Genomic DNA, 27,312 nt, shown 5'->3' with positions numbered 1-27,312 from the left:
TAGCTGACAAATACGCAGCGTTGAAAACTGTGAATTTTTAAAACCAAAGTTAGTTATTTTTAAAAGCCCTGATGCTGTATGTCACAATCCACATTATGTCCCTCAACAATGGTGTTATTTAAAAAAAAGCTCCACACTTTAGTTTTTCATAGAGGGCATTTTGTTCAGATATAACGCTGTGAAAAAAGTAAAATGAGATTTATAGGCAATGCAATATGTTTGCTTGTATCTATTTCATGCTAAATTAAGTATTTGTAAACCAAAGGGTCAAGTGAATGCATGTCAGCTGAAATGAAACCAAGCAGCAAATTGTGTTTTGGAAACCTTAACAGCATCACTATAACATGGTTGTGGTATAAGCATTTCAAGAACATATTGCTGAAAAATACAAAGTTCTGGTTTCACACACTTTAAGACATGCCTGAGTTGTACTGAAAAAACTTCAAAATATCCTCTTTAACTTAAAGGCAGAAGGAGGGCAAATGAGTAAGAACATGCATGTCAGCACAGGCTTTGCATAAATGTTTGAGACTACTTTATCATGTACCGTCTTAAGTCATAGTAGATAGTATCCAGTGGTTCCTGTAGAGGTTAGAAGTTACAAATAATGAATATTTAGAGCGATATTGCTACAGAGAGCATTACTTGAGAAGGCATAGAAAACTAATGCAGTAAAGGAAAGATTTATAATCTGCAGAACAGAATTAAGTCAAGTGAATAGCAAATTTCAATTTTGCAAACAGGGAAGCTTAATAAATTGATAGTATAAAGGACTGCTATAGGAAAACATCAGCACAGAATTTCCTCTTTGCAGTGCATTCCTATTTTCCATTAATCAGTCACACATTTCTGATTCTAGCATCAACAATGTATACTCATTTCCCTTCCCCGCCAAAACAATAGGTTAGTACCTGTCTTAGCGCTTCCATCTCTTCACTAGCCACTCGCTTCTCAGAAGAAGTGTTCTTCAGTTTAGACTCTGCAAGCTCCAGCTCTGTTTGAAGCTTATCTACCTCTTTGATTACTTGATCTCTCTCACTCATTATGAGGCGATATTCACTGAAAACTGAATCCCTCTCTTCCTTGTATTTTTCTGCATCCTTTGCTGCTTTCAGCTGCATCGTTTTGAACCTTGTAACCTCCGACTGTAATCGTTCCATCTCTCTCTGCAACTCTTTGTTTTGTGCTGTGGTGTTGCTTAGTTCCTGCTGTACTGATTCAAATCTAAAACCAAGCAGAAACGCCAGTAAGATACTTGTTCCTCATTTTCCTTTTTCATAGATTAAGGATTTAGCTGGATAACCAAATGTATCCATTGGTAAAACACAACCACAGAGGACTTCTTAGACAATGTACAATCAGTGCGGCAAAATAAAAGTTAGTCTAATTATTGCTTTAGGAATATTAGTGAACCTTCAGGAATATTAGAGAACCTCTTTAAGGAATTGAAACATAAAAATTATTAGAAATAATTTAGAATTAGTTTCATTATTAAAAGTAAATTTCTAACAAATTATTCTAAGAGAAACGCAAAACATTACTGTTATTTAGTAGCACAAGTTTACCTGTATTTACTGCACTGAGCTCTGCTCATCTTAGAATTTAAATCCTTCTCCCAGCACATGCTTTCAGGCATGTGGGAAGAAGGGAGACAAATGCAGAAATTGGAAAAAAACAGAACAACTTCCACATGCCCAAATATGCCATAAGGTTGGTAATGGATAGGTTAGAGGAGAAAAAAATCCTGGGTTTACAGTAAAAATGCAGACAATGGAACTAAAACCAGGTAATTTAAACATTACTGTTTGTTTTCATCAGTAGGTCATCCAGTAAAAGTGAAATGCAAAATATCTTAATATTTTTAAATTTTACTTTTGACCATTGACACAGACAAAAATGTATGTATTTTATCACTACAACCTACTGAAGTATGGTGCAATCAAAAAAAGGACATAAAAAGTTTAATTTAATTTGTAATTAGTTACTTCTGTGTTTATATTGACAAAGCATTCTTAAAAGTGGGAATATGATTCCACACACAAGTTCACAATTAGGTTTGAAAAGGAACTTCTCCTGAGAAGTGTTTTATCACAGTCAGACACTAAGGTTTCCTTGCATGTTTTTTCCAAAACTCACAGGTAAATGCCATTGATGTAAACACTGTACCTAACTTGAAGGACCTTTACGGTTATTCAAATTTCACGTGCCCACAAACCTCTGGCAGACTTTGTTCTCTCTCTCTCTCTCTCTCTCTCTCTCTCACCTCTCACTGTTTAAAAGCGCAATTTCTTGTCTAATCCAGCATGTTGCCTGACCTTTCCCGAGAGAAAGCTGTAAACCCAATTTCAAATACTTCCTTGAAAGCCTCAGTGTATTCAAAGCATTGCCATAGCTTTACTGAGGCATCTGCCAGTAATTTCAAAACCATCACCCTGCTCCTTTTGGGAAATTCTTCAGTTTAAGAGATCGTCGGGTTGGCACTACAAAAGACCTAACATATTACAGACGGGATTTATTTTTTCTTTTCAGAACTGTGAGCGTGAAGGTAAGAAGAATATACCATAGGAGAAGTACCAGGATGTATCAGAAATCTAAAAGACTATGCCAAGCAACCTCATTGTCATGTGAGAACCCACAGTACATATGAAAACTATTTCGTGGTAAAATCAAGGACAACACTGGGAGGATACAGGGGACAGGGGAGGAGAAAAAATTTAACACAATGTTTGCCAAGCAAAAAAAATATCATCAGTAAGGAAGAAAAAAAAAAACCACAAAGGAAAAAAAATAACGAAACAATCAACAACACAACCAAACCACACCAAGCATACTAGCATGGGAAAGCAATCGGAGGAAGAAAGTCTCTGCCACAGGAAGACATTCATATTAAATAGTGATAACTGAGGAAACCCGAAAGCAAAGTTCCAACTGAAACACCTTGGCCTTGCTTGACCTTGTATTGCCTCCTATGGAGGAAATACAGGCAGCTGGATCACATTTTCAGATGCCTTCTGTAGAGAAAGCCCATTTCTAACAACTGTTGTGAATGGGTTGCAAGGCTCACTAGCAGTAAGTATGGGTTTATAAGGAGCAACCAATACTGAAAAGAACCCTTACAAGGACTACCTGCTTTGTCTTCAGTGCAATTGCAAACTACAGGCAGATCTGTCCGAGTGCCATGGCCCACATTCAAAATGCAGAGGCACATGTGTTAGGGTAAGGTTTAGCACACAGGAATTAGATGCTGGTATAGCTAATTTGTAAGCTGCAAACTATTCACCAATTAAATCATCTCAGTAGCATTCATATGCTGTGTATTATTGTGATGACATTACAGATAAAAGAAAAAAGGCGAAACACTTCTCTGATATTTTTCACGGCCAAGGATTAATTCAAAATGAGACCTGGGCCATCACTGGAGCACTGTCTGCTCTCTCTAAAACCTATTTCGACTGTGCTTACACTTGGTATTAATATAAAAATTAGTGCTGCAATTTAAGACCCATTAATCTTCAAGCTACAAGTTTAAGTCTTATATTCTGAGAAGTACACACACCTGAAATGCATTTTAAAAAATTTTCATCAGTCACCCAGAGAAATATGGTTTTCGTTATGAAGAAAGGGTATAAACATATGACAAATAAAGGTTTCTATAAATACAAACAAGTAAAAAAGAAGTCCAGACCCAAAGCCAACTGAATAAAATGCAAAAATTCCTGACATTCAGTTATATGAATTTAGTTGGATCACTGGTTCACAGGAATATGAACATCTTTCATGAAATTCTCAAAACCAACTGTATTGGGTCTGCATGGCAAGGTTTTGGTAGCTGGGGGGCTACAGGAGTGGCTTCTGTGAGAAGCTGCTAGAAGCTTCCCCCATGTCTGACAGAGCCAATGCCAGCCAGCCCCAAGACGGACCCACCGCTGGCCAAGGCTGAGCCCATCAGCAATGGTGGTAGTGCCTCTGGGATAACAGATTTAAGAAGGGAAAAAAAAAGTTGCTGGGGCACAGAAACTGCAGCCAGAGAGAGGAGTGAGAAGATGTGAGAGAAACAACTCTGCAGACACCAAGGTCAGTGAAGAAGGAGGGGAGGAGGTGCTCCAGGTGCCGGAGCAGAGATTCCCCTGCAGCCCCTGGTGAAGACCATGGTGAGGCAGGCTGTCCCCCTGCAGCCCAGGGAGGTCCACGGTGGAGCAGATCTCCACCTGCAGCCCCTGGAGGACCCCACGCCGGTGCAGGTGGATGCCCAAAGGAGGCTGTGATCCTGTGGGAAGCCCACGCTAGAGCAGGCTCCTGGCAGGACCTGCGGCCCCGTGGAGAGAGGAGCCCACACTGGAGCAGGTTTTCTAGCAGGGCTTGTGGCCCCGCGGGGGATCCATGCTGGAGCAGTGTGCTCCTGAAGGACTGCAGCCCATGGAAGGGACACACGCTGGAGCAGTTCGTGATGGACTGGAGCCTGTGGGAAGGACCCATGTTGGAGAAGTTCATGGAGAGTCACTGTCTCCCATGGGAGGGACCCCACACTGGAGCAGGGAAAGAGTGATGAGTCCTGCCCCTGAGGAGGAAGGAGCAGCAGAGACAACGTGTGATGCACTGACTGCAACCCCCATTCTCTGTTCTCCTGCGCTGCTGGTGGGGAGGAGGTAGAGAATTCGGGAGTGAAGCTGTGCCTGGGAAGAAGGGAGGGGTGGGGGGAAGGTGCTTGTAAGATTTGGTTTTATTTCTCATTATCCTACTCTGATTTGATTGGTAATAAACTAAATTAATTTCCCCAAGTTGAGTCTGTTTTGCCTGTGACAGTAATTGGCGAGTGATCTCTCCCTATCCCTATCTCAACCCACAAGCTTTTTGTTATATTTCCTCTCCCCTGTCCAGCTGAGCAGGGGAGTGACAGAGCAGCTTTGGTGGGCACCTGGCATCCAGCCAGGGTCAACCCACCATACCAACCTCTGCTCAGCATCAAACCACACCTTCTTCTCAAGAAGGAGACCTAAATCACAAGACCATAAAACAAATATGTTGAGCTTCTACATGTATCAGCATGGTTGCAGTGTTTCTTGGAGTATACGTTAGGCCTTCCCTCACTTTCAGGAATCCATGGCAGTTTAAATTACATAACTAATTCTCTTATTACTCATATTCTCCTATAACTTAATCAGATTTATCACAACTATGCACATGCTATTCACGAGTACATTATCTATGCTCAATCTCACCTTTCTGAAATACTAAAAGTCTATGACTGTGGAAAAAACCCTATTTTTTTTTAGCTTTGGTCTGTGGGAGTTGTGTATTAGCCCTAACTTATGTCAGTGAAAACATTCTCAACACGCCCACAGATGCTCTTTGGAGCCCTTCTTCCTACCCTGTACGCGTAACTGTGTATGCTTAATATCACAAAGGAAAGGAGAGATGTTAAGCGTGGTGTGACATAGTGTCTGTGCCCTTCTGTTTTGGCACTTGTGCTGCTCATAGCAGCAGTGCCTTCTCAGTGAAGCAAGAGTCCCAGACGTCTGCATCCAGTGAATTCTGCTGCCAGCCCAAAGCTATGTCTCAGAGTCCCACACAGTCTGCAATTCTAATATCATGAAAACTGAACTTATGCTTGAGAACATTTTCATTTGCTAAACACCATTTAGAAAATGCAACCTCTTACTGACTTGGTTTTTTATATTTAAATAAAATTATATATGTTGATGGGCTCACCACCCATTAAGGAGTTTGTTTGGAACACAAAGTCTGAGGTTTAACAAAACTTTGTTTGTATTTGACTCCTGTGCCTACAACTAAGAAGAAACACAGCTTGAAAGGCAGAATATCCCTTTCTCACATGAGCTAAACAATGGTTAAAATTCCTCATACAATTCCAAAACCCTAACTGGGAAATCCTTTTCTCAAGAAAAAGCACCGTTTCTCCAAATAAACATCCCCATCACACCTTTTAGAACCTTCCAGAAAATCTTATATAGAAATGCATGCTTACTCACCGCACCAAGATAACATACACTGGAGAAAAACTTTAGGAAAAAAGTCAGAAAATTATTTGTGATTCTACCACAGAGAAAATAAGAGGCTGCATTAGAATAGTTACTGCCTTCACAGAATACCTGAAAGGTATCAAAACCTGATTATACCTTCTAAGAGAGGATGAATATTGCTGCTGAAAATGTATTGCTGTGTCCCTTTGCTTCATTAACATGTCAATCTGTTTCTGAAGACGTCTGTTCTCCTCCTCAGCCTGTTCTAGGCGGCTGAGATCCGTATTATGACTTGCAATCTTCTCATTGTACCGTTTCCTTAGGGCATCATAATCCTTCTTCACACCCTCTAACTTGTCCATTGCTGTGTCGTAAAGTTTATTTAATATCTCTGATGATCCGTTTTGCTTCATAACCTAAAAAAATGCGAGAAACTGTATTAATAAACTCAGTTTTTAATCAGTTCAATAAATTGGATTTAAAATATATATAAGAAACAGTATCAGAACAAACATATATTAACTAATTTTAATAATAATTCTTTTTAATGACTAAGGAAACACTAAGCCACTTCTAAGCATTACTGTTAGTCTAAGCATTACATCTGCTTAATGTTAACCGAGTAAAAAAATCTGCTTTACCACAACTCGGAGTGCGCAAGTTTATGAAAAACTCTCCCTAATCATAACTGCTACCAACAGCTATTAAACCTATGGGTTTTTTTAAATACTTTGTAGTTTTAGCAAGAGGTAATTGTTATTTGATGACCAAGATGATAGCAGTAATTTAGGAAATGACCACGAGGTGGCATTCATGACAGGTTGCCTGTATCCTCCGGGAACAAATTAAATAATTTAAAACTTCAAGAGAATAAAATCGACCCTAAATATGTTAGAAATGCAGGCATGTATTTTAATATTCATACAATATTTCATCTAAAAACTACCCACAGAGATTTGTATTTCAAAAGCTATCCTTAAAATATGAACAGCAAGAGAAAAATCCATTTTAACATGAAGTCTGACCTGAGTCTTAGTTTCAAATTAATTTCCATCGACATAAGAATCTTCTTATAAATAGCAACGTTGATGATAAATGACCAGCAACAACAGAAAGCCCCTAGTGAGCTTCAGTAAATCTAGTCGTCCTTCTTTCTCAAAAGGCAAAAAAGTGTGCCTGAAACAAGGCCTTACCTCCCCCCCTGCTTTTTTTTCAATGCTATGCTCATTTTTTTTCTGTTTTTGTCTTTTAAATTGAAATTTGGCCTTGATGGAGCAGTGGGAGGAAACAGGAATGCCCTATATAGAGGGGTGCCAGGAATTTGTATAACCTTAACATTAGCCTACAAAGGCACATCCCTAACTACCTGAAAATAAAAAGTATTAAAAAATTAGAAGGAAAAAAAAGAGAGAAAACATAAGCTCTACAAAAAGCTGAAACCAAACACATAGCAACTACCCTACGTGCACAAATTGGCTCCTCATCTTCTTTTGTGTCTTATATTCAGAGTAAGGATCAGTTCCTGAACATGGAAGAACATGGATGCCTGCAGACCAAAAGGAAAGGAGACTGAAACGAGACTGAGTGCTCTTTGCCCACTACTCACTGCCCATAGGTAGTGGATAACAACCATCACTGTCAGGAAAACACTTCTCTCCACAGTCAAGCCTCACACTGGTCTCCTTTAACTAAGGCATATGTAAAGTGTAAATACATATTGATTTAAACCCACTCAAGAGAGCTGTTTTCCTGAAGACTACTTCCCAAAGCATTTTGAGAACAGGTTTGAGAACCAAGTATTTAAGAATCCAAACAGAAACAAACCACTTCTCACTGTCTAACGCATATACAGAATGTCTTTTTGCTAAAAACACACTAAATAATCAAAGAAAAGAAGGATGAATATACTAGAAACTGGATGGAATTCAGCATAAACTTGCTAACAGAGATTTGATAGAGGAGAAACGCCATAAACGGGAAGCAGTGTAATGAGGAAGGTGTCCCATTCAAAATCCCAGTCTGAGAAAAAGTAAATAGTCCCAGCTGGACCAAGGAAGACAGCCATGGCAACAAGAAACTTCATACGCGAGCAGCAGAAACTTAAGCTGGTCAGCTGCTACACAGCAAATCCATGACAATCCCACACAAAGAGTAACCTGATCAAAAGTTTTTGCTCTCTGAGGCCACCATGATGTGTTTTGCTACAGCCTGACAACGAAACAACACGTCAGAGGGATCAACACAGAGTTAGACTAATTCAGATGAGAAATGACACAGACAAGGTAAGACTCTTGGCGCCCCTTCAAGACACCATGATTCACTCTGACATGCTGAGAAATGGAGTTACACAACTTTCTCACCAAGAGTCACATACATAGTCTTCTTTAAAGGTTTAATCATGATGTTGACATGAGACTCAATTTCTTAATTAAATACTGACAATGATACTTCAGCTTCCTTTTGTGCTGCCAAATCATTTCAAACGTTAGGACAGAACCTCAAAATACAATAGCCTTCTCTCGGAGTCTGCTTTGCAGACTGGGAAACTGAGGCACAGAACAATTACGCGATTTGCCGAGATTTACACAGCAAACCATTTCTGCTATCCTCTGAGCCAAGCCACTAAACCATTTCACAGCAGAATTCTCAAGACAGTGTTAGAGGAAGGGATCAAAAGGAAATACAAATCTTCACTCTTTTTTGCACTAGCCCTCAAGCACCTGTTGAAGCACCATTCAGCACATCCAGCTTGCTTTGACCTTTGCCCCTCCTACCCTAGCAAATAATTATTTCTGTTTGCATAGGTTTTGCTTCTGAAGTCTAATGTTTGACTTGCAAGTTTGCCCCGGTGAATCAACCTACACAAAGTTAACCAAGATACTCTGTTTAGCCATTCCACAGGTTACTGTAACTATTCTAACTAAATGATCAGACTTTTCCATAGGTGAACCACTGACCTGATACAACCAGTTGCTCCTTACTATTACTCTCTTCTTTCTTCAGACTGTGTGACCAACGTTGGCCTGGAGACAGCCTGTTACACATACTTCTGAAACATTCACCTCTTCCAGTCCTGAAAAGCTTGTCTTTTTTTTGTTTCAAGTTCAAAAACATTAATCAGCTGTAGCTTTGTTCTAACTGAATAGCATCTGCAAACCTAAATAACCAAACTTAGCTCAGTCAGTCCCCTAACATTTATGGTGTCAATAGAACAATTTAAAAAAAAAAAACCAAACAAAACCAAAACAACCCCAACAAGACACACATACCACGAAAACCAAACAAAACCCCCACAAACCCATCCCTGTCACTTTTTAAAATTGTGATTCTTTCCAAAAAAACAAACATAGCATGTAAGTTTAAAGTTAGTCCTGTCCCATAAAATAGTCGTCTTTTTAATCACTTTGCAACTTCAAGCTAGGTTTTCGATGCCTCTCCACCTACTTAAAAAAAAAATATCATGCGTATACAATCTTCCTCATGTACATTTTTTTCACCTCTGCATCAAAATGTCTTAATACCACCTAATATTCTATATCCTCATTATTCTTTCCAGCTAGACACAGAAAATCAATCAGTATCCAAAAATCTCATTTTCTCCCCTAGTGCTATAAAGCGTACAGCGGATGTTTTAGAATCAGTAAGACATAAAAGGCAGCAACGCTGCACATTCAGTTTTATAGACTTACTTACCAAAGGAACAATTCATGATCTCTTCCAGCACGTACACTACAAGCTGTAGCTTACCTGCTGCTGCTGGCTGCGCAGGTCCGTTATCTCTTTCTGATCCTCATCGTGAAGCCTCTTCATTTCCTCACACGACTGCTGGAGATGATTATGTTCTCGCACCAACTGCGTATTTTTCCTCTTCAAGGTATCCATGTCCTCCTTCAGCTGTGACTGGTCACTCAGCAGCCGACTGTGCAACGTGCTGTCACGGCACACAGAAAACTCTCTTAGAGGCCAACTTGCAAGGACAAAGTCCTGGACTAATTAATTCATTTCAAGCATGAGTTTCCTACCAAGAAAGCAGGTCAAACCAATTCAATTCTACGTATTTGAGTATTCTAAACACCAGGAAAAAAAATCAGAACAATCAGGAACATAAGTATGAAAATATGTGAAAGTACACAGTACTCTTAAAACGTATCAGAAGACGTGACGGATTTATGCCACCCATCAATGCCATTTCATAGCAAGCAGAGAGACAAACAGAAATGGTGTAATGTGAGCATAAGGTGATCCTGGAGATAATAGGAATTATCTCACTAATCACCTCCACTTTCTCTTGGGCCCCTCAGCTGAGCAGCAGCTAACCAAAATACAGATGAAAACTACAAAAAAATCTCCTTGTACACTATTGTTTTAAAAACAAACAAATACAAAACCCCAAACAAACAAAAATACTCCACAACTAAAACACACTATGTATGTTTCAGCTACATTCAAGCAGGTAAAAAGCTATCAAAGTTACTCCAAACTTTGGTATGTAAGCCATAATTACTGAAAGAAATACACTCCCACTTAAAAATTAACAACTGAGAGCCACATGAGGAGGCTATCATTCAGATCATGATTCAAGGTAGCAGCCCAAAATTAGACCAGACCACTGCCAAAAAAGAGCAGAAACATCAATTGATTATATTTTACTACTGCAAATCAAATAAAAAGTGACATCTGGATACTGACAAGTATTTTTGTTGTTGAAACAGAATGATTCAAACTGAACTTTCACACCTGCTGGTAAAATGTTTAAAGTCCATTTTTATTTAAAAAAAAAAAAAAAACAAAACCAAAAAAAACCCAAACCCCATAACACGCAGCAACAAATAGAACCAATTCACATTTCAAGATACTTTGTATTCTTTCCTTATGAAGTGAAATACCAGCATTTACTGTACAGAATGACCCAAAGCATTAAAATGGAAATTAGAACAACGTGCTAAAAAAAACAAACCAAAACAAAAAAAACTTTGACAAATTATATTCACACACACAATTAAACACACATAATCTTTACATGTAGGTAATTAATCTGCCTTTTTATTATTATTATTTTAAACATGGGGGTTTAAGAATTACTGCAGGAGAAAATAACATTTGAATAACATATTCTACTCAATTCCTTTCTTTACCCTAAGAATTACTCATAGGATGAACAGGAATCACATGCATGGATTTCAACATGTGTTGTCATATTTTGGGCACCTAAACTCCAACAGTGAGTTTCAGCCTCTCTGCAGCTTTAAGTAGGAAACTGAATTATTCAAATCCAAGTAAATAAGTTCTTATAATAAAAAGAATTACCTCTGAATCAATCTAAATTTTCTTCTCACCATATTATCTTAGTCTGTAGTAAATAAAATTGCAAAAGCTTGTACTTGTATATATGCATCATTTTGCAGAAGCCTAAATTGTTGGTCTCTGAGGAATGTGCCTATATTTGTGGTATACTTGAGTATTTCAATCACTCATTCTATCTTTTAGAACTGAAGAGTTTTTCTCCTGTTATGAGAGGGTAAATCCTTTTATACTATCACGGAAATACTGAAATAAACAGTGTTAACACAGTATGGTTTCAGGGACTACATAACTTCTAAATAAGGTGAGCAAACCACTCATTTTTTAGGATAAAGAATACAAGTGTTTCATGTCAGCATTGGATGGACACAGGTAACTCAGCTCTGAAAAGAATCCATCTACAACGTACAATACACTAATGCTTTGCACAAAATTCACTAGCAAATTAAAATACTCAAAAATCCTCAAATAAAACTAGGAATAAAGCTCTTCGTAAAGAAGTCACACGACTCGCTACATGTGCACCTGTCGACAACCTTTAATACTATTTTCAGGTGTTAGAAAAAGAACATAGGGAAATGATGCCTATCTTTAAAGGCTTGAAGAGTTGTGGGTGAAAGTGCTACGTAAGAACTAGCAGCCCCCAATGAAAACAAATGCTGTCATTAAATACTAGTCATACATTACAGTATAGATTTAAGTGAAGTAAACTTCAAACCGAGAATTTATCTGCATTTCTATTGCTGAGCTGTCATCTTTTCAAGTGAAGAGAACATGTTCGTACTTGCATCAACAACTGATTTTTAAACAGAAATACAAGCTAGAAATATTCACCATTTTCCCCGTGTTATTGCATTTCCATAAATGCTCACAATTGGTCTAAACCTGTGTTAAAACTTACACGAATTGGCATGAGAGCTATCACAACCTATTAAAAAAGAGTAAGAAATTACATTCTCTCAAATTACATTCTGCTCTCCAGTCTGACAGTAAGCCTACTGGATTGTAATTGCAAGTCAGTAACTAGGCTTTACTTGTCAGTGTCCCATCAAGACAAATTCCTGAAATTCCTCAAAGTAAAACAAGCAATCCATAATTTATCACTTCAAATATGCCAGAAACATTTAATCAGATGCAGGCAAACATTAACCTTGCAATTAATGTGGAAAAACAGAATTAAAAAATTATTTGATTACCGTGTTCTAATACCTTATCATCTAGCACAGATTGGTAAACTCTTACCTTGTACAGTTTTACTAATACTTACTGATAAAAATCTGCCTCTTTTGCTGCTTCTTCACACCTTTTTAGTGTCTTGGTGTGCTGATTCTGCAGAGACTGTAGGTCTGACATGGCCTTCATGCACTGAATCTTCAGTCTTTCATAATCATGATTCGGTTTTGGACTAGGCCTAGCATGGAAAAAGAATATGAAGTCAAACATCTGCTACTAAAGAGAATGAAAAGTCTGGGAAATTATGAAAAAATAATATCACACAACTGTTGATACTTAGGTTACATTATGCTTTAATTTAAATACTGACCACTTCACATTAAGATGCAACCACAAATAAAAATTCATTGACTTTAACCTGTATTAATTTTATACTGAGACATAACATCTAATAATGAGATAATTCTGTCTATCACTAACTGCCAAAAATAGTACTGAGCATGCATGTACCTTTCTTCTGAGCAGCAGTATTATCACAGAGCAGAACTGTCACTTGATACAAGAACAAGTCAATCACAGTATGCTCAGCTTTCCTGCGCTACCATGTCAAAACTCTCAAAGAAAAAGCACAGAGCTGCATTAAGAGTGTGGCTGAAAAGAAGCGGCCAAAGTCAGGTGAGGGGGGCATGGAGACCTGGGCTAGGAAAAACTTCTCATCTAGGCAGCAGCTGGAGGGTATTGCCTATAGCTCCCTAGGAAAATCAGGGTTAGCCTTCGGAGAAAGACTTCCAATGAGACACCAAACACATGCATCTGTGCTGGCAGAATTTGACCAGCGTGACTAATGAAGCACTGAATTTAAATAATTTGACCAAGTCATTCTGCTGAATTACATATCTGATTGAGTGTTACCATGTTCTTCTAAACTACTATAAATGAATGAGAAAACATGTCAGAATCTACTTCATACTTCTGTAAGATAACACAAATTTTATTCAAGTAATTATTAGGAATCTCCAATACAATATAATCTCCACTAAGCAACTTTCAGTAAGCTGAACAAAGTAAAAGCCAAAGTCAGCCAAAAGAAAATTTTTGATTGAAATTTTTTTTAGTATATCAGGATGATTGGGAGAGGAGAAATTTTCTAAAATACTCTACCTTGCCAAGCAATTGACCAACATTGATTATGTCTAGAGTGTGTGGTCCTTGCATATGATACCTACCTTTATTAGAAAAATCATAAATCATGCTAGAAATAAAATTAGCAGGATTATGCCTACTTGTTTAGAAGCACTAACCTTCTAAAAGAGACTCTAAATTGAACTGTTCCTCCTCTACATGGTCACAAAATTTTTGCACCATTAAATTTTCTAGTTTCAAAATGAAGCTTCTGACAGCTGTCCCTGTGTCATCTCCTGGGTCTCATAACTCCATAGGCAATGAAAAAAACCAAACAAACCCAACCCTAAAAGGAAACAATTGCTTTCTAATTTAACTCTGTTTATTCTTGTATCAGATTTGCTCCATCGCTGCACAGATCACCCTTTCTGCCTCCCACCTCACTCTTCCCCAAGCAGCTTCACTGTAAGTGCAGCCTGAAAAGCAATTAGAATTCTCTTTGCTTTCATACAAAAACAGCAACATGGATTCTGGAACTGAAATGCAGCTGGGAATTGAATCAAAAAGAAAATAGTTTCACACTACTGCAGTGGTGAGAGTTGTTAAAAAGAAAATAGAAAAAAATAAATGCCAGCTATCTCTGACTCACAGACAGGGAGCGTGTGTATGATATGAAGGTGCTTTTTAGCAAGCCAGTTGCACTTGGGTTGCTGAGTACTAAGGCCTTAAACTGTAATTCTTCTTTTTCTCCTTTCTCTAGAGAAGTACTCCTGGGGAAAACAAAACCAAAAAAAAACTTTCCTTGACTGACAGACTTTAGCAACAATTAAAAGCCAAATTCATATAAAGTAACCAAATATTCAAGTCACACCCACAGGGATGTCTTTTAGGGTTGCCAAAAGAAGCAGTATGTTATTCATACAGTGTTACAGACATATTACCACAACTACTGCAGTGTTATTTTTTTAAAATACAACCCTAGTTAGCATAAGTAAAACTAAATTTGAAATGTTCACACCCTTGACAGAACCACTAAAACCCAAGTATTGATTTAAATTAGACTTTAGGGTGAAATTATTGAAAGTAGATACCATCTGTCCACCACAGCCATTAAAATTACATTAACTGAAGCACAGTTTAACTCTCAATTGAAGCATTAAGCTTACTAAGACCCATTAACACATGTTCACATTAAGCTTGTAATCATAAATTCATATTTGTGCAAAATATTTCAGTGCATGAATTTTTACTAAAGGAAAACTATTAGGTCAGTCTCAAAGCTATGATGAGAACTACAAGTCTAACATTAATCACATGTATTTCTTATATTGCTGAAGTAATACTAGCACTATTCTTAAAAGAAATAAATAAAAAAAATCCTATAAACATATGGAAACCATGTAGGTAACTATAGAAGTTAGCCTTCCTACACAATGAGGAAGGAACAATGCCACCAGTAACATCCTGCATTCTAGCTCAGCTACATGAAATAAAACACACCTGGATAGCCAAGGCCATATGTTCGACAGCACTGTTCCAAGGGCTTATATCTCAGCAAGAAAAACAGGGATACGCACAGGAGGAATATTGGTCAGAAGTCAAAAATCAAAACTGTTGCAATAAAGCAGTCCATTCAAATGCGTGTAGTGGTTGACCCTTGCTTAAGTAAGACTACCATAGTTTCATACTAAAATTCCTCACAAAATACAGAAAACTATGATTTCAATGAAGGAGAGGCTTCAGTTACTATTTTGGAAGCATTGCTTCAAACGTTAACAAAATTTCAAATGCTAGTTTCAAAGGTCCAGCTGTTTTTCTGATATTCATATAACAACTCTAAAAGTCCTTTATATTCCAGTGGAATTACCCTGAACATAAATCAAGGCCACAGTGAGACTGACATTTACACGTATCTGATGCTGACATAAAAGCTAATGCCAACAGCAGATCCAACTTTGCGGGCAATGCCTACCCAACAACTTGAAAATGTTATCATTTACTATTGCAATTCCACCACCACCACCACCTACAGCTTACACATAAAACAGTCTTTTCAAAGGAAGTTTTCAGGGGTTTTACTTGTATTGCAGTTCTTTTCTACTACTACATAAGTAGTAAGAACAGCAAGTTTAAGTCTATAAAGTGTACCTTGAGCGCACTGAATTATTTGGTCAAATCTTTGCTTAATCACAACAACACGTCCATGCATACAGTCACTGTCAAGTGACACAAGCACAGCATGAGCAATCTTAATCCTGTCCAGCAGGATGACACATGTTCATCTGATTCAGCACATCACAATCCACTTCTGTGGCTCCTCTTCCACTGCTCTAGACTTAGTCAACACTTGCTTTGGAAAACAGCTCTCAGTTTTACAACTGCCAGCCTTCACAGCCAGCGCAGCCCAGCCTACAAATGTGTTGCGAGCTGCAACTGTTTTGAAGCACACCATCATGACATGTCAAGATTTGCCTCTACACCACCTGTGTTTGGTACGGCCATGGTTAAAGCAGCATACACAGCCAGAAAAGCAAATGCCCTTTTTGGGTAGTAAAAGCCACCATCTAAATAATAATCTTTCAGCTTTCACACTTCACCGTAACAGTTTGCAGTGTCTGGGCTTTGACTCCTGGAAGGCTGAAGATTAGTTTTATATGAGGAAAGAATGAAAAACAAAGTAAAAAAAAATACCAGCAAGCTTTCAAAAACCATAGATGTGTATGTGGATGGGAGTAGTTGCTTTTACACTGGAGGAAAAAAATGTCAGCTAATAATCTTCATTCATTTCCCATTTCCCACTCTACAAATGTGTAATTGGAAGGCAGCATCCTCCATCTAGCATATACTGTCCAAGCACTGCCCAAATACAATATTTATTTTGATGAGTTGTTCTTTAAGCTGTAAACATTTATATTTTCCACAACATACAAATCCTACACCAGCAGCAGAAGATTGATTTGACAATTAAAGAGAAAAAAACTAGGGCAGTCTAGAGGACAGCTCATCAGAACTTTATTAATAGCATCCTGGATTATGGAGGACATTATTGTAAGCTATAAAATCCTCAATGCCTAAACTCTAGTGACTTCAAATAAGAAATCCCTCCGTATAAATAAGTAACTGGAAGCTTATCAAAAGATGTTGACACTTGACAACCTTTTCCTCTCCCATCCCCACAACGCTTGGAGACCCTTAGATAGAACACAAAGCTCTTAAAGTAGCCCTCAGAACTCATGGGGGGAAGAAAGAGGCATTAAGATGAATAGCTAAGGGGTGAATAAAATGCCCAGATTCCCTCAATTGCAGGACACTGGTTCATATCTTGACCTTATCACATAAGGACAAAAAGTTTAATTAACCACCTGACCACACACAGGTAGAGCTGACAAAGTAACAGATATAAACAACAACAATAAAACACTGAAGTTCAGAGAAGTTATGCATTATGGCAACACCTCCCAGAAAATCTGTTCGCTGCTCTTATTTCAGATTCAGTGACAGATAATTTTTTCCAACATTCAAAAAATTTCCCTTACATGTGCTTACTGCAGGCAAAAAGTACCTGCTCAGTGTGCCCAAAGTCACATTTATAAACATTAGCAGATCTTTAACCCTCTAAAATAAACCAGTTCTGTTTCATACCCAATAAAACCCTTATCTAAAATTAACTCATACTCTCCCTGAGTACTATCTTCCTCATAGCTTTTCAACCTTTAAAATAGAATGAGCTGCATAAGGCTGCTGGCTATTAACTGACTTTTAAGATGTTATTTTAATTTGGCAGCACCCACAACTTCTCAGTGGAGGAGAGTTCCTTACTCTCAACATCTTAATGCTATGCAGTTCCCCAATACATGTATACCAGAAAGTGTATCTCCTAAAAAACACTTACTCCCCTCAACAGCAGTCCAAACCTCTCTCTCCTTGCAGAAGCACAGGAATACCTGAGATTTTTTTCCCCTCCTAATTTCTGTCCTCCAGCCAAGTATTCAGAGCTATTCCCTTTTTTCTCTCCTGCTTTCAAAACAGCAAATGCTTCAGCAACTGTTGTCTTTCTCTTCCCACAGCATAATCCAGGAAGCCTAAACAACTTGTTTGCTTTCTTCTTTCAACATAGAGATTAGCCCTACTCTCCTCATTCCCACAGCAAAATTGCTGGAGAAAGTGGCAATAGGCATTCAACAGGCAGCTCCGAAACCTGGATACGGTCACCTACATACACACACATCACCAGGATGCAAGTAGGTTACAAGCAACATATATACATTGCAATGGCTGCTTTACAGGCAAGGAGGAGTCAAAACACTTGAAAACACTACTCAGGACTAAAGTAAAATGTTGCATGTCCTTTATTTTTACCTGCAGTCATCAAAAGTTGATCCAGGAGATGAAAGTGCAAGTCGCTTGCGCAGCTCATCCCTCTCTCGAGTTACCTGACGGAGCTGATATAGTATTGTCTCCAGCTTCTCACTCATCTGTCTCGTGTCTATTACAGGTGGTGGAGATGATGCTTTACCAGTCGTACCTGGCCGCGAGATAAAAAATTGGCAGTCAGGGAATTCCTCAAAAGAAAATACAACTTCACTAAAGAAGTTAACACTAATTTAAAAAATCCTCTATATTTGGTTGCAGAATCCTGTTCAAAAATGAAACAAGTCACAGAAGTTTTCATCAGTAAGTTGACAAGAACAACCCCAGTCAGATCCCATGCTAGCAGAAAGGCCCTGTCTGTACTGCAAATTAAGTTTGCATGACTAGGTTCCTTGCTTACCCATGAACTTACAAGTTGCCTAAAAGGCAAGGCAAGTTTGCAGTCACAATTGCAAACACCTCAGAAACTACAGGGGGTCTTTTCCTTTATCTAGCAGCACAGACATACTATTCTGCTTTGTGCTACTGCCAACATTTATTTTTAATGCAATTCTATGTTTTCACATGTTGCAATTTATCAGTCCAGTACATGAAGTTAAAGATTTGACTTGCCAACAAATCGAGAGGAACAGGCTTTATTGTTAACAATGTTGGCTAAACCAAGCACATTACAATCACTGCAACTCGACGACACAAGTTTCCTCTAAGGGGCAGTCATACATTAAAGAGGCTTGTAGGATCTTTTAAGTCTCAGCTTTCTTAATATCAGAGATGAACGATGATGCCTACTGTCTTCTCAGACAGCTATACCAATACAAAGAGGTCTTCTTCCATCTCAGAGATGAGAGTCTGGTATATTGTTTCACAACATGCTGACAATTAATTCAACTGTAATTTTAGTTCTGCTCATTTTATCCCAGACACATGAGAGCAAACTCAAAGATATAGATCACAGATGTGAAAGTTAAAGGCCTAAATGTATACAGGAGATTATTATTGTCTACCCAAAAGAGACATTCTAGAAATAGTTTGCATAATTATACAATTGAAACAAGTTGCTGACATATGTATTAACTTGCTAGGATGTAACTTTATTACACCTTTTTTAAAAATGAAGAAACAAAAGATACGATAGTAAAATAATGCGCTCTGATCACCGTCTTTTCAAAGAAAGAATTTCAAAGTTATTTCATCTGACCAAATGCTAATGAGTTGCAAGGACTGGCTTATTATCTCTAAACCCAGTTCAGGAAGGTACCGCAGAATGCAAAAATTCCCTCCAACTTTTAAGTAGAACTACCTGTGCTTTAAAGTTCCCACACCAAAACAACTGCAGGGTCAGGATGATCATACATACAGCATCTAGAATAATAAGATCCCTGTTATTATTCCTTTCAGCTGTTACTGTAATTCTGTAATGAGAATTTATGAGCACAGACTGTTCTTTTAATTTAACTATTGCATAATAATGTATGTAAACGCTCTAATAGAGAACTGAAGAAATAAAAAAAAATGCAGGAATAGCCTGCATTCTGTAGAAAGACACAAACTCACATCGCTCAAAAGAATTCTTAATGGAGGCTGCATTTGGGCTTTCTCCTACTACTTTGTTTCACCCCCCCATCCAGATGGAGCCCCTTCATCCATAAGCACTACGGATCTCACACTTTTAAACAGCAGTTATCCTTTCTTTTTCTAAAATAAGAACCATTTCAAAGAATTTTTAAGGCAAGATTATACAAAACCCAGTAATAATACAAATGCACTGTCTTAAGCTCATGGTATGGGGAATAAATAGGGAAAAACCCAAATGGACAGATTAAAAAAGTCAGGATAGGTATTCATTTGGAACAGTTTGAACACGTCAATGAGCAGGGAGTTTCATAAACAGGTGAAAATGTAAAGGCAGAGAAACCTAATTCAAGTACTGCCAGACTGCATGGTCTTGGGTAAATTCAGTGGCAACCTGCACATCTTCTCATTTGAGCTGACACATCAGAATATGCATAACACTAAAAAAGTCCCTTTCTCATCCTTACAGAGAAGTTCAAAAGCTTCTCTCTCATCCTGGGGCTGCTTGCGAGCAAAACAGATGAACAGGATGCAAGGGGCACAAGAGGAAGGAGGAGATAAATCAGGAAGGCTGGTGTGCTTTACACAGAGGAAAGGGCATTGGATTAACAACAGTCCATCACTAATATCAGTGTTAACCCCAGCAGCAGTCCCATAGACAATGTCCACTACACAAGTCCTGCGAAAGCATGCAACAGCTGCTCTAGGAATCTAAAACATAGTAAAAGGAGGCAAGAGTTATACCTCTGCTCCGCCACCTCTTGCCTCCTTCCCTCGCCCCCCCGCCCCAGCTTTGACAGCATCCCCAGTGACAATCTTCTTCAAGAAAGGAGAGCATTTGTGCACACAGTCCCAAAACAGTGCCAAGCAAGACAAGACTGCTTTAAATAAAGACAGGCTAATTAATTAGCCTTAGGAAAGAAGCTTTCTTGACTAAGATGAAGCCATTCATCTTAGTACCAGAAAAGGTTATTTTTCATTAGCTTATCACTATTCACAAGTACATCAACAAATACTTTCATCTCAAATGCAATGATACTGTTGTCAACACATAATACCAGCCAAGAGATGTATGCCTTTTAAGTGCTGTAAAAACACAGATCAATACGATCCAAATATTCCCCCTCTTGGCCTTAAAAAAAGTCCAAAAAGTTTATCTTTGCTTAATTTACTAACAAGCTTACATTTTCAATAGTTGTACAAAAGGTCTCACAAATGTTAAATCAGATTTGTGGATGCTCACAAAAAAAAAAACAAAAACAAAAAAACCAAAAACAAAACCAAAAAAAACCCCAAACCAAAAAACTTCAGTAAACTACTTTTTCATCAGAAAAATTCACTACTCTTCATTTCCTTTAAAGCAGCTTTTATAGCTGAATGCTAAAAGCTTTTTATTGCATCTGACATCCTGATGCAGCAGAAGGAAAGTGACCTGTGCTTCCAGCTTTGTACTCTTTTTCTATCTGATTGCATATTTTACACAACAGTACTTCCCTTCCATGCTTTAACCAGTGAAACTGGTCTTAAAATGTACAAGCCTAAAGGCTAGATCTCCATTAACCAAATTATGCCACCTTGCAGTAACTCACCTGCTTTCTCAGACAACCTGGATTTGTGAAAAATGTATGTACTGTGTGTCCTGCCAAGTGCAACTCATTCATCTGCTTCGGAAAGCCTCACGACTCATTTTTCATGTGAGCTGCCCTTGGGCTCCGAGAACCCAACCGTATGGAAGTCGCCTCCCTGGCCAGCCTCCAGGTAAGCGGCACTCCACCAACTCCTGACACAGGCGACAGCAGCGATGCATTGTGTGGGCAAAATGCATTTTGCCCGTAATGCAGTACATGCATTAAGTCCTGAGTATGCATTGACTTCATCTAAAGCAAGATTTTGCAGGATTTCCACCATATGTTGTATAAAAGAAAAACCTGAAAAACAGAAGCTGGAGCAATCATATCTTCCATAATTGTAGTCCAAATGCTGGACTTCGCAGAAACCACAAAGATCCATTATTGTAGTACATACCAAACACAATTCTTGATGATTACTCTAATAATCAATGATTGAAGGGATAATACAGCCACAAAGAAACCACTGCTCAGTTAGCTTCATATTTGGGGACAGGATAGCACAGTTTTTGAAGAAAAAAAACAAAGGGAAAAAAATTAAGAGAAACAGGGCTGGGAAACTTGTTAACCTGACCATGATGTACCTTAATGCCAAATCAATATAATGTTGTGGTGGGAAAATGGGTACCAATGCATAAACACCTACTTTTAAGAGATACCATGAACATATTTTGAATTTTAATGAACTCATTACTCTTTGAGAAATACACTTGGATGACAGGTTCAACTAATGCAAAAGGCAATCTGTCACAAGCTAACAGAATGCCTGAATTTTACAATAATTTTTTAAACTCATCTTATAAATGTGTGCCAATTCTAGCTTGCAAACAAACAGAAGACCATCCATTGTACAGTCAAGCATTTTTCATGCTTTCTTTCATAAAAAACAAAACCAGTGATGTTCAGAGTATTATTTCTTGATGGCCTTGTAAATCATGACAGAAAACATTAAAGAAGACTTGTAAGATGTATTGCAAAGCATGATCAACAGGGTTTCTCCCCAAGCTTGGGAAGGGGCGGGGAGTAAAGACATGCCTGCTGTAGGAAAATGCATGCTAAAATATTTACTTTCTTTCAATAATTTATGAGGACTAGAACAGGATTACATATCAGAAGTTACCATTTAGATACATTTCTTCAGATATATCTTTTGAAGTAGTCTTGAAATAGCGGAGAGCACAGAACAGAATTGCACGCAGGTAAAACAAAACATCAGTAAAAACAAGCAGCAGTACATTGAGGAAAGGTAAAATAATGAACTGTGGAAACAGTTTCATCTGACAGACAGAATACCTAATAGGTTATGAAAGCAATGAGGATCATGTAACATGCAAGGACAAAAGAATGGGTAGCACTTCAGTTTTTGTTTTAGTGCAGAATACAACAAGCTGAACAAACCCACCAGCATGTAAAACAAACTTTCAACTTCAGTAAGTTTAAGACTTCAGAAAGAACTGAACACTGGTTCTAGAAAGATCAACATGAAAGAAAACCTACAACCTAACACACAAAACCAGCAAGTAGAAAAAAGGGCAGATATGTCAATTCAAAAAGTCCTTGCAGAACTTTGCCAAGCTAAAATACAACAGAGAGTAAAATCTGTTACCGTGACCAAGGAAAATACAGCTGAAGCTTCTGCGTTTAGGGAGCGCCCTGGTGGGAAGGCTCAAACCCTACATTTGTCAGGCTTACAACCACACAATGAAAGCATAACCTAGACAAAAGTGTCCAACCCGAACCCAAGGGGGACAACGACGAGGGTCAACTGCTCCATGCCAACCAAGAGGATAAGACTCCACCAGCGCTTGCTCCTTCGCATCTTCTCCTACAGACGAGTTGAGAGCATTGTCTCACCATACTGTTTTATAGCCCCCAAAGAAAACTGCTGACACCAAAATTATTTCCTGAATGCACAGACTGATAAAGAGCACCAAGGAGTAGTGAAAGACACCATATTCCAGACATGCTGTCTGGAGTGCAGGAGAAGGGTATTCACACACACTGTATTTCCATTCAAAACATTATAGACCAACCAAATCTTCAAAAATTCCTCCAGGGAGCTGCCAAATGTTAAGACACTATCATAACAAAAAAAATACCATGAAGTGGTCAGCTATTCGCTAGTGGTTCTCAAGCCCTATCTATGCAGAACCCTTAAGAGACCAAGAAGTGACTCAAATTGATTCGCTACAGGAAATATTATAAAAAAAGAAAAAGAAGAAGAAAAAGAAGAAGAAAAAAACCCCCAACCCAAACAAAGGCCAAAAAACCGCAACACCCCTCCTCCAAGACTGTTATCAGTATACATCAGCAAAGTTAACTTCTTTGTTGTTACTGTTGGGTTGGGGTTTTTGTTTGTTTGTTTAAATCAGGGCATCACATCCACTGAGTAATTCTTGGGTACCTCTGAAGTGACAGAAGTTGAGAGAACACTGTGCATGACTACATGTCAACCCATAGCTGCCTGGAAATGGATGCCATAGAAGTCAGTGATAATACATTAAAGCTATTCAGAGTGCTTATTACTTAAGAGAAGATGGTTATTAACAAACACACTGAAAATTAGGCAATAAGAATAAGGATCAATCCTAGAGACATTTACATGATTCATGAACAGAATAAAATAGGAGAGTGAAGTTACTTTAAGTTTGTGGAAAACTGTGTTTATTTCCTAAGTTAAAAGTCTTGTTTCCAGTAAACTGAACAGATACTATTCAGATCAAAGCACAAGAAAATTACATCGGAAATAAATCAATAAAAAGAGGTTTAATTCAATCATTGAGGCCAAATTTTACAGGAAAATGACTTCTGAATAGAGAGACTGATTGGTGAGGAGGTGGAACATCAAAGGCAATCACTGCAGTACAGAAAAGGATGCTGATGTGGTGTACTGGTAGTGTTCCTAGTACCTTTCTCATTCATTTCTGGCCTGTCAGCAGGGGTAATATTGTCACTTGTTCCTTTGTCAGTATATGTTAACTGTTGAGGTATCTTTGCCAAATATAAATTTTGTGTTTGTATTAGTAAAAAAAGCAAGAAATACAACTAGAGATTTCTATAGGCTGTTGGGGGGAAACAAATAAATCACCCTTTCAGACAAGGAACAAGTGTTTATCTTTGACTGAAAGAGTCATAAACCACACCTGCAAATGAACACTTCCTATGAACAGTAAAAACAATGACTTTGTCATATAGAGCTGCAGAAAGTATGAAACAATAAACTGAAATCACAACATAAAAGGACAGTTGTCAAAATGGCCAGCATGAAAATGGGGAATGAAAGACTACACATTGTTGGGAAGGAATTATCATCTGATTGGGAGGGGGGTAACATTTGCTTTGGAGTAAGAACTAAGGCTCTCAGATTAAGTAACTTGAATTGCAATTAGTGAAAAACTATCTGTAAATAGCCTGTCAGGCTGATAAGCCAACAAAGCGTTAAGCAAGGAAATATCGTCAGTTAAAGTTGGACAAGCTTGGTGGGGACAGATGTATAACCACCTGATGGCTGCAAGAAAAAGTCATAAAACTGCAATGCCAATGGTGGTGTTAGTTACAGACTGATATGTAAATTCCCATAGGAAAAGATAGTACAGTGATATGAACAGTGAAGAGCAAGAAAAAACACTTATGACTAAAAAAGTGATACCATTTGCAAAGAACTGAACAGCTGGAACAATAACAGTCTGTTAAAAGTTAAAGGTGGTAATATGTGATGTGGAATGAAGAGGATGCAAGATTGACAGCTGTAATCAAAACAATGCAAAGAGATCTGGCTGTGAAAAGAAGGAAATTATACATGTGGAAAGATGGAAGGCCTCTTCCATTCCAAAAATCCTGTCACTAGGATCTCAGTATATTTTAAAAAAATGGAAGAGTAAGGCAATGCCTTTCTGTTAAAAACTCATTACGAAAAAGCATAACGGAAGCTATCCCTCAGAGCCATAGCCTGACTCCTGCATGCAAGCTGCTGGTTTCTATTAAACAACAATTCTTTATCAAAAAAAAAAAAAAGCAAACAAAAAACCCAAAACCTGTGCATTGAGGAGGGGAGGAAGAATCACATTTTTAAAGTACTAAAGGAAAACTCTCAAGTTTCATTATGGTACTAGGGTAGGTAAAAAATGGCTCGATTCCAGAAACTATAATCCTGTCATGGCATCATATTGCATAGGTGAACAGTGTGTTACTGTAGGCTGTACAAGTAGTATTGGGTATCAAAAGTCTTGAAATACACCCTTTAAGTCAATTCACAGAGGCTTTTTTAGGCAACATGGGCCAGCACAGTAACTTAACTGGCTATTGTAAAAAGGAAGAAAGGAACCTGCTTTTGGAAAAAAAGAGCAAGGGAAGTAAAAAATACAAAAAGATGGAAATTGCAAGTAGAGTAGATAATTGAGAGATACACAGAAACTAACAAGGACACTGTGTTACTACCTCCCATAGCAAACAAATTTGATGATTTCAGGCTGAAGTACTGTATATGCAGGGTGATATCTGGCTGATATTCTATCATCCACAGATAATCTTTCAGAACACAGGCCTTCCATCTTTCATTGCAGGTCCAGAAAATTATCTGCTGGGATACAGAAAGAACATCTGGTCCAACCCTCCTGTTAAAGCAGGACCATCTAGAGCCAGTTGTCCAGGACTATGTCATTTAAATTCAGTTCAGTGCTTGGTGAACATTTATCTTCAAAATTATAAATGTGAAATGACTGAGTGCACTATATAAATTGGCACTTTTTTTTCTTTTTATTTTCTTTTTTTTTTTCTTTTTTAAAGGGGGGCTTTATTCTATGTTCTTTTCCTCTTCGTTATGATGACTGATCAAATGGGAAACTAGCCAGTGACTGTCACATATAGATGTGTTACTGGTTTCTATCCAATTCCTAAGTGACGCTGTTGTTCCGTGCTTGGCATGCCAGGCACTGAATCTCCATAAATAATTATTCTGATGTCAGAGATGCAGGACTGCAGCTCCATTCGGAGAGTCTGCCAGGCATGGGGTGTGGGCAGATGAAGGGTGCTTCTATTTACACACAAAAATCTTTGTCATCAGCCAAGAGCAACGAGAAAGGAAATACAGAGAGAACATGACAATTTAATGAGGATTTGTTCCTTTGGGGGGAAGAAGGTGGGACTGAAGCACAATGGTGGGATGCTGGGATTATAGCAGTTTATATCATACCTCTTTAGGAAATTAATAGTGAGTATTTGCCCTCACTACCATCAAAACTACCTATTTTACATGTGCAGCATGAACTTTAATACCTGGGAAAGAAAAGGAAGGAAGCATAAGGGAAAAAAGAAAATACTGTCATCTAAACCAATTTTGATTGAATGGTGAGGAAAATACATAAGAAAAACTTGTAAGGAGCAATGACCTGTATCACTCTGTATTTTTATTTACATACAGATACAAAAGAAAAAAGGCAGATACACCTATGGTCAAGGCAGATAAACCTATGAAGAGGAGTTTCTTCTCCAAGGCTGCTCTCCTGCTGCTACACAGGTAGGAAAAACTGGCTTCCACTCAACTGCTTATTCTACCACACACACATGAGGCTGGAATTTCATTCTTGTTGCATCCCTCATGCCCTGCAAGCCCATCTAGACAGGGAAGGAGAAAAAAAACTTGGATGACACCACAGTACTCAGGATAGAGTAGCCATAAACCCTTCTCTGAGTCATGTTATTCAAGTTACATCACTCCTTACTCTCCTCTTATATTAGGACTATGACGTTACTGAAGACTGAGTGAACCCCAGCATATCCAGTTGTTCCCCATACAAGCTTCTCCATCACTGTTCATCCATGCTGCTGCTCTCCATGCTTGCTGGCATCTTCTCTTTCAATGGGAGAATCAGAACTGCAAATATACCCAAGACACAGGCACACCATGGGTTTATACAGTGATAAAACGATGTTCTCTCATCTTTCCCTCTTCCTTTCCAAATACTAACACCATGTTTTATTTATTTGACTGAGACTGAGCACATGTTTTCTTAGAACTACCTCTTAAGAACAGTCATCTTAATACTATTTAAGCTTAGTTCTTAGATCAGGGTCGTCTTCTGGAAAATAAGCCCACTATTATATACATCAGCTTCATCAATTAACTCAGAAACCCAGGACAGCTATAAAACATATAGAATCATCTC

The 27,312-nt window shown here is 38.2% G+C and overlaps 1 protein-coding gene across 4 annotated transcripts in view; it reads right to left on the bottom strand.

The window, feature by feature from the left end:
• DLG5 (discs large MAGUK scaffold protein 5) overlaps positions 1-27,312 on the bottom strand; it is a 113,505-nt gene that overhangs the window by 41,020 nt on the left and 45,173 nt on the right. For all 4 annotated transcript variants that reach the window (XM_075025655.1, XM_075025658.1, XM_075025656.1 and 1 more), the window contains exons 3-7: positions 17,937-18,102; positions 12,550-12,693; positions 9,729-9,912; positions 6,138-6,397; positions 912-1,224 (exon numbers count right to left, since the gene is read on the bottom strand). In XM_075025655.1, the coding sequence (XP_074881756.1) occupies positions 912-1,224; positions 6,138-6,397; positions 9,729-9,912; positions 12,550-12,693; positions 17,937-18,102 (1,067 nt within the window). The remainder of the gene's footprint in view (positions 1-911; positions 1,225-6,137; positions 6,398-9,728; positions 9,913-12,549; positions 12,694-17,936; positions 18,103-27,312) is intronic.

Source organism: Buteo buteo, chromosome 4 (assembly GCF_964188355.1).
Source record: "Buteo buteo chromosome 4, bButBut1.hap1.1, whole genome shotgun sequence".
Taxonomy (NCBI): Eukaryota; Metazoa; Chordata; class Aves; order Accipitriformes; family Accipitridae; genus Buteo; species Buteo buteo.
This window is presented reverse-complemented; position numbering and strand designations above follow the sequence as displayed.